This window comes from Hemiscyllium ocellatum, chromosome 28 (assembly GCF_020745735.1).
Source record: "Hemiscyllium ocellatum isolate sHemOce1 chromosome 28, sHemOce1.pat.X.cur, whole genome shotgun sequence".
NCBI classification, from domain to species: Eukaryota; Metazoa; Chordata; class Chondrichthyes; order Orectolobiformes; family Hemiscylliidae; genus Hemiscyllium; species Hemiscyllium ocellatum.
The window spans coordinates 26,208,314-26,216,765 of record NC_083428.1 but is presented as its reverse complement, the minus strand read 5'-3'; the positions used below and the strand labels follow the sequence as shown (position 1 = coordinate 26,216,765).

Sequence of the window (8,452 nt, the reverse complement as noted above, 5' to 3'; positions counted from 1 at the left end):
TCTCAGAGTAAGGGGTCATCCAGTCAGGACAGAAATGAGATGGGAGTTCTTGTCTGAAAGGTAGTCAGTCTGTGGAATTGGATGTAGAATCTTTAATTTTTTTTAAGGCAGAGGTAGATAGATTTAAGATTAGCACAAGGTTGATAGATTATCAGGAAGGTGCAGGAATGTAGAGTTAATGTTAAAATTGAATAACGGACCAAATTCAAAGGGCTGAGGAGCATAGTCTTATTCCTTCTTCAAATGTAATTCTTTACCACAGAGGGCTGTGGAGGTTAAGTCACTAAGTAAATTCAAAGTTAAAAATCACACAACACCAGGTTCTAGTCCAACAGGTTTATTTGGAAGCACTATCTTTTGGAGCGCTGCTCCTTCATCAGGTAGTTTGGAGTATAAGATTGTAAGACACAGAATTTATCGCAAAAGTTTACAGTGTGATATAACTGAAAATATATTGATAATGACCCGGATTGTTTGTTAAGTCTCTCATCTGCTAGAATGACCATATTGGTTTCAGTTTTTTCATATGTAAATTGCAAAACTTTTTTAAAAAGTTACATTCTCAATAAGAAAAGGTATTGGACTACAACCTGATGTTGTGTAATTTTTAATTTAACTTTGTACACCCCAGTCCAACACCAGCATCTCCAAATCAAGTATATTCAAGGCTGAGGTAGGCGTTTTCAATCAGTAAGGGAATCAATGGTTTTGGGGAAAATGCAGGAAGGTGGAGTTGAGGATTGGCAACCATGACCTCATTGAATCATGGAGCAGACTCAATGGGCCAAATGACCTACTTCTGCTGTAACGGTTTATGGTCTTATATGAATAATTTATCTTGTTAATGGATGTCCTGAACAAAGAACTCCCTGGCTGATCAATTTTGTTTCAACTTCATCTGAGAAGAAGCTGCATGTATAGTTTCAAAACCTACTGGCATAACTGCAGATGTCATGGCTCTACTTAAGATTTAAGTAGGAGACATGTATTGTTTAAATATTTACACCTCTTTATCTGACCTTTATTACATTACAATGATTAGTTTTAATTAACTCAAGTTTGTATCAGTTGCATTGACATTCCTAGTTTCTCAGTCAATGTTTTCCATTTACAATCTTTTAAATCTAATCCAACAGTCATATTCTGTAATATTTGAATTATAAATGAGATACTTGCAATAAAAAAATGAAATATAACAAAGTATTGTTTATTCTTGGATTTCATTATGTGCCAGGACTTACAAAAATAGACTACACTGTAAATGTTCAGCTCCCAGAAAAATAACATTTTAATAAATACTTTTATCGTGTTATGTAAATTATTTAAAATAATTTATTACAAATATATAACATTACTATTTGATCACAACAGCAATAGTGGATGTTGAATTGAACATTATACAGATAAATATAACATTTGAGATAATGCAGAAGACAACCAATTGTGATAATAAATTACTGAAAGTGATTTACAAGGAAAGGACTAAGGGTTATATCCAAAACATTGGCTTCTCCGCCTCCTGGCGTTGCCTGGCTTGCTGTCTTTTTCCAGCCTCCCACATATCTACTTCAAATGGACTCAGCTGTTTGTCAGTTTTGATATTGTCTTATTTATCTATTCCTCAATGAATGAATGGAGTTTGAATGTGTCACACTGCAAATAGAATCTTGAATGTATCCCTCTTGAAATAGAACATCTGGAAGTTTTTATTCTTTCATTGGAATATGACTACTAAGAAAAGTGAACTGAGCAATGACAGTGCTATATTTAACACCTTAGTCAATTACTTCCAAATGATAAGGCAGCTTATATTGAGTTAATTAGCAGTTCAAAAGGATTGACCAATTAGAGACAAATCTTTGAATCGTACAATAATTTGGGTGAAGATGTTTCTTGTGTTTATTAATCATAACTTTGTTCATTTCTTCTTAAAATATTTAACTGATTAAAATAATTATTTCTGCCCAATATTTATAATGATCACTATTTCTAATTTATTATGTATCTTTTTCGTGCTTTTAGGCAGAACTTAGCTTTCAGTAATAAGCATGCATTCTCAATTTATAATCCACCATTAAATAGTAACTACATAACTGTAATCATGTTCTTTTTGGTATTGAATGATTGTTAAATATGTAAGTTATGTGCATGTTTGTTATTGATCAGTAGAATTTCTGATGTGGAAAATAGACTCCAATAGGATTTTGCATCATGTTGTAGGATCCATGAAACTTCTTTTTCAAACATAATGTAATCTGAAAGATCAAAATGTTCCATGAGTAAAATATCAGATGTTATAATTTGTTAGAGAACATTATATAACTTCTGTAGATAAAATTCTGTGACATTATCTATGTATATCACTGAACTGCCCTTCTTATCAACTAAGTACAGCTCAGCTCTCTTTTCAGTTTGTTTTAATAAAGAAAGATTATTTTACAGTATTTTCATTGTAGTGCCAACTTCAATCTATGCCACAAAGACACAGAAGACAGCAGCAAAAATATCAAATAAGTTGAATTACTTCCACCAGTGTTGCCTTGACAAAATCCTGATTATCACTTGGACAGACAATATCACCAATGGAGTGCTGCACAGGTTAGTCAGAGACTCCAACAGGACATTCTGACAGAGAGACAACTGAGACTGGCAGAACATGTATTTCATTTCCTAGATAGATGCATAGCAAGACTGGCAGTTGATTGGATGCCACTGGATGGGGAAAAAAAAAGGATCTGCTGGCTAAAACAAAATTTGAGAATATGTTCAAAGGAGGTTGTCACGCATTGGAGCCAGTAGAGGAATCTTGCTGTCCATTGTGTTACATAGAACTGGAGCTGATCACAATGTACTGTGACACAAAATATTTGGGCTGAAATTTTACCACAGGTTTTGGGATCCACAAGTCTGACAGTGGGTCCAGCTCTGTGTTTTCAATTCAGAATGACAGGCATGCTCCTGGTTCTGCTGGTCCAACCAGAGGATCTGCAACCCTGATACCTCAGTATACAACCAGGAGCAGTAGGTCCCATTGAAAGTTGGTCAGCTCCTCAGGGTCCCTCAAAATGGAGGTGCCCTCAGAAAAGCAACTTGTACTAAAAGATAGGTGGTCAAGGGGGGAAAGCACTCTCCTCGAGGTGGCTCTAGGGGCACCTGGGACACCCTCTCTGGGATTTGGAGCATCCAAGATGGATAATCACATGTTCCAACAGGTTCAGGAACAGCTTCTTCCTGGCTATTATCAGACTGCTGAATGGACAACTTTAATTTCAAGTCTAATGTTTTTGTGTACCTCCTGTACAGCTGTAAACTTGGATGCCTCACTCTGTCTAAACATCCTATGATCTGTATTTTCTTGTATGTTATGATCTGCATGCAAAACAAAACTTTTCACTGTACTTAGGTACATGTGATAACAATAAATCAAATCAAATCCAATCATTCACCTATTTCTCTCCCCCACCCTGAAAGGGAAGACTCTTCCTGCAATATTGACCTGTCATTTCCCTCCAGAGATGCGGCTTTCTTTCCTGGTGTTTTCAGGATTGTTTTTCTTTTCATTCTAAATGAAGTCTGATAACATTGCCATTTCAAATGCAGAATACACTATTCAAATGAATCTTGAAGACAAATGATCCCTGTCACTGAATTAACCAATGATCTAAGATATCATGTCTCCTTACTGGTGTTGGCCTCACAATCAGTGAGTTATTTTTTTTATTATATGATTCTCATTTCTAGCATTCAACTTTGCACAATATTGAACAATTACATGTACTTACAAATAAACAAAGGAGGAAGAGCAGGAAAAGGATGAGCAGTATCCCCAACACGATCAATATGATTGCCCAATATGGTATTTCTGTCCTGCCATTGAAGATTGGTGCTTTAGCTTCTGTAAAAAGTAAATTTGGAACAATTAACCATGATACAAATTATAATTTGCTTCCCCAACCATCTTCAGGGATGCATTATGATTAAGTTAGTGTGCAGTTTTAGCTCAGTAGCCTAAATGGTTTAGAATTACATGATGTGATTGTGTAATCTTGCATTTAAACTGGGGCCACTGTCATTAAGAAGAAATGGAGTCAGAGAGAGATGACATGATTTTCCATTATTGGTTGAGAGTCTTGACATTGGAGTCAAATGCACGTTCTGATACTGCACTGTGTCAGAAGCAGATATTCAACAAAGATCTCGCCTGGATTGGCCAAAAATAAAGGATGTTCCTGATGATGGGGGAGTCCAGAACTGGGAATCACAGTTTGAGGATACGGGGTAAGCCATTTACATCTGAGGTGAGGAGAAATTTCTTCATTCAAAGAGTGGTGAGCCTGTGGAATTCTCTGCCACATAAAACAGTTGACAGCAACACCTTTAATGTTAGATATGGTTCTTCGGGTCAAAGGGATCAAATAGTATGGGGAAAAAACGGGAACTGACTTGAATTATCAACCATAATCTTACTGACTGGTGGAGTAGACTTGACGGGCCAAATGGCCTACTCCTGTTTCTATGTTCTATGTTTCTACAAGCCAGATATCATGCTCACCTCCACTTAAGGATGAAAAGCAGATGCTTTAATTGGAGGCATTCTTTGCATTTTTAAAGGCTTTGAATTTTTTTTAAAATGGCAAAAGGGATGACTAATTTTGAAGGAAAAATCCTTGGATAAATATTAGTGGTGGTAGGTTGAGGTCCTTAATTGAGCATCAATCACCCAAATGTCATTTAGGTCTTCCCCAAAGGTGTGATGCAGGACTCCAGCCAATGGGGAAGCTCCCTGTTAACTCTGTCACTCACAAAAGTGATGTCTACTGCAACTTTTACCAGAAGTCTGCACGTGTGCTACAAATGGAAAAAGCTACTTGTAGCACTAACTAGGTGTGAAGGAAATAATTTTATAGTTGCAATGTCTGAATTTGGATGAACAAGTTATTGCTGTCAATTTAATAGCATATTTTGTGCAGAAAGCAAAATAAATAAATGAAAAACATGGGTTTATAATGAGAGATTAAAGGGACAAAAAATATAAATAAATATGGATAACTTTTTTGACAATACAATTACCAACTCTGAAGAAATGACACTTTCGTAAATTAAATCAACTTTTGGTGTCATAATGATTGACAGTAAATAATCAAGACTAATGAAGCACTAAAATCTAACTTTTTTGTGTATTTAGTTGGTATCACTCACATGAGTACCTGAATTTCTTCTTCTGCACATATTTGAATGGTGAGTTGCTCAACAAGATGCTATTGTAGTGAAAAAGTATCTTGTTGAAGAACTCAGTATTTTCAGTATCCATAGTTCTTTGTTTTATTTCACTGTTGTTGTGAAGGTTTTGGACAAAGAAGAGATTTCCTGATTTTTGCATTTAATGGCACATTTGTCGTAATGAAACCGTGATCGAGCACTGATAGAATCACTATTGTTTCAACCATAAAATCTGGGCCATTCAATTATTAAATGAAAACCTGCTTCTTTGTGAATTCAAGGCTAGTTGCATCAGGTGTGAAACCCAAGTAGTCTCACATTCCCTCCTGAAAATGTTCTCACACTTCTCATTTTCAGTGGGTATGGTTATACTTTTCCTGTTTTGCCGATGCTAATTTTGGTGTTAATTTACCTCAAATTTGCATGGGAAATGTATGTCTTTGGAAATTAGTTACAATTCAAGGTGTTACAGGAAGCATGCTGGATAACATAAACTAATTTTAAAAAACAGGTATTTATTGCTAATCCCCTCAAACCCCATACCTGGAAAGCTAAAACCAAATTGATATTACCAAGGAATACTGGAAAGCTTTTCCAGAATCTAGGTGAACAAATGTGCCTCCATGAAAAAAATTATAATTACCACCACTGTAATAAGATGTGTAAATTATTAATAGAAGCCAAACTTGAGATGTGGCCTACTTGACACGAACTAAACAATCCTTTTCAACATTATTAAATGACTCCCTTACAAAATCCCCACTCTATCCACTTTCTTCAGAATTAATAACTCAATATTGTTAATTAATGATTAACATGTAATAATAGAATTGTTAGAAATAAATACATTTAAAATCAATACTTTACCGACTGCCAAGCTGGTATTTCTCAGCTGGTATACATTTCCAAGTAAGTTTGTTGCATTTGTTCCAGTGGCAAACTCTGCTTTGACTTGTTCTGCTGTCACTGGTTCACTCACAGCAGCAGGATCGAAGTAACATGTGCAGATACATTTCACTGATCCAATTCTATTGGTAAGAATGACAGGAAGAATGATGACTTCAGTCAATTATAACTTAAATGAGCAGAGTAACTGGAGTAGAGTAATTGGAACAACACTTATCCCAAAATATCATTAAAGATTCAGTGATTCAATGTATATTGCAAATGTCTACTTATACTTGAAGACACTTTCTGTGGCTAAATGTTCTGTTTGTTACATCCCTTGTAACAGTGTTCACAGGGCACAGTTAATCAGAACACCATCTTAAGCTCCATAAATCTATATGTATATAAATTAATTGTTTCTCTGCAATTGGTCAGTATCTATTAATATCTAATTTAATATTTAATATTAATATTTAATTCCAGGTGCAAGTTTAAAAATTGTACTAGTAAGCAGTTCACATGCAAGATTTAGTTTCTGTTTGGTTTGCTGGTTATGTGCTCAATCTAAAAGATGAATTCTTTGTATTATCTCAATGCATAATAGGCGAAGTAAATCCCCTTACCTCAGTCCTGTAACTTTACAGATACGGTAGCTGTCCTTTAAAGCACTGTTTTTATATAACTGTTCAAGCTGCAAATTGTACACAGTAGTAAATATACATTGCATTGCAAACTTTTCAAGAAATGTGCAATAAGTCTAACAGAAAAAGCTGTCAACGAAAGTACAGTTATTAAATACAGATGAAGAAAATGTTCACTTAGAAAATAATTTTGCATTTGGTTTCTTCAAGTTTAAATTTATAGAATGACTGGAAAATAATTCTTACCATTTTGGTAACATTGGCAACAATGCTTTGGTATTCAGGGGAATTTGGGTTGTTAAGTGCTTCAATGAAATTTCTGTTTATTATGGTGAAGTTAACCTCAAATGGCAAATCGCCTTCTCGGACTTCAGGTGGCAATATTGTTGGCGCTGTAGTTGGTTCCAGTTCATGATAACCTGAAATTAAAAGGTGAAATGTAAATCTCTCATGTAGGCTTTCAGCAAGGATATCACCCATTATTCAACGCTGTAATGCATTAGTTTCAAGGCAATTAAAAGGTTCACAACTATATTTATTTTCTGTTTTAAATGAAAAATGAACCATCTTTTATCTCTGGTCTTGTGATCTGCATCTTGATAATCTGTACGAACTTTGAGGATGATTCGAAATCAGCAGCAAGCATGGATGCTAATGTTTTTTTTTACTATACTGAGACCTTTGGAGTTTGCATGGTTCATAACTGCTGAAAACCTTTCAAATGTGATTAATTTTAAGTTTAAGCAATGAAAAAATTGCAATATGTGTTTTATTTTACAAGGAAAATCATTTAATTAGACTCAATACTTACCATCTACATATAGGCTGTCTTGATTCAGTGCATATATTCCTAATGCCGTGATTTTTTCAGTGTTGTCTCTGAACTCATTATAAACAGTGACTTTATCAACTCCTGGAACTGCGGGATTATTTTGAAAAGAACAGTCTGCTTCAACTTTAGTATTGCCTTGATTTGCAGAACTGTTCAAAGATAAACAATGTTAAAATCATTCCAAACACAGCCTTTTTTAGCACTGAGATATTAATGTGTACTGATAATGCAAAGATAAGAGTCATTTGGAAAATAGCTAATTGCCTTAATGCTTACAATATAATGCCTTCATTATGATGAAGGGCTTTTGCCCAAAACGTCGATTTTCCTGCTTCTCGGACGCTGCCAGACCTGCTGTGCTTTGCCAGCACCACTCTAATCTTGACCCCCACCAGCTATGTCAGTTGATTTACTTGTGTCAGTTTCAAAGAAGAGGAATGCTGTAGTTAATAAGGACAATTAGTCCTTTAGATGTTCCAGTTCCTTGGCCTTCATTTATTACCTGAGGTACAATCATCTTAGCGCACAAGTTTCACCCGGTATTATCTTATTAAGTTTGTAAAGCAACCCCAGAAAGATGACCATCTGGACCAAATTCAGCTATTTTCTTAGTAGCCACTCCATTCGCCCTACCAGTGACCCTGCCTTCTACAGACACAAATGACATAATTTGGCTGTTGAGGCTCAGCCCATGTGCCTCACAGCTAGCAGATTCTGCCAGGATCAGCTGCGTACTGTTGGGCATGAGTGTCATAACCATACTTCAAAGATATTCAAAGCTTATACTCTTCATTAGATTAAAACGTAAGACCTGGAGGGAAGGCCTGCATCCGTTATGCTGCAATGATACAAAACCTGAGTTAGACCTGCT

General features: G+C 35.5%; 1 protein-coding gene across 1 annotated transcript in view; it reads right to left on the bottom strand.

Annotated features, from left to right (window-relative positions):
- Positions 1-1,275: 1,275 nt before the first annotated feature.
- Positions 1,276-8,452, bottom strand: part of LOC132829219 (mucin-16-like) — a 31,186-nt gene continuing 24,009 nt past the window's right edge. Inside the window, exons 31-36 of the mRNA XM_060846586.1 lie at positions 7,561-7,730; positions 6,996-7,168; positions 6,732-6,799; positions 6,088-6,248; positions 3,783-3,895; positions 1,276-2,255 (exon numbers count right to left, since the gene is read on the bottom strand). Coding sequence (XP_060702569.1) covers positions 2,163-2,255; positions 3,783-3,895; positions 6,088-6,248; positions 6,732-6,799; positions 6,996-7,168; positions 7,561-7,730 — 778 coding nt within the window. The 3' untranslated portion in view covers positions 1,276-2,162. The remainder of the gene's footprint in view (positions 2,256-3,782; positions 3,896-6,087; positions 6,249-6,731; positions 6,800-6,995; positions 7,169-7,560; positions 7,731-8,452) is intronic.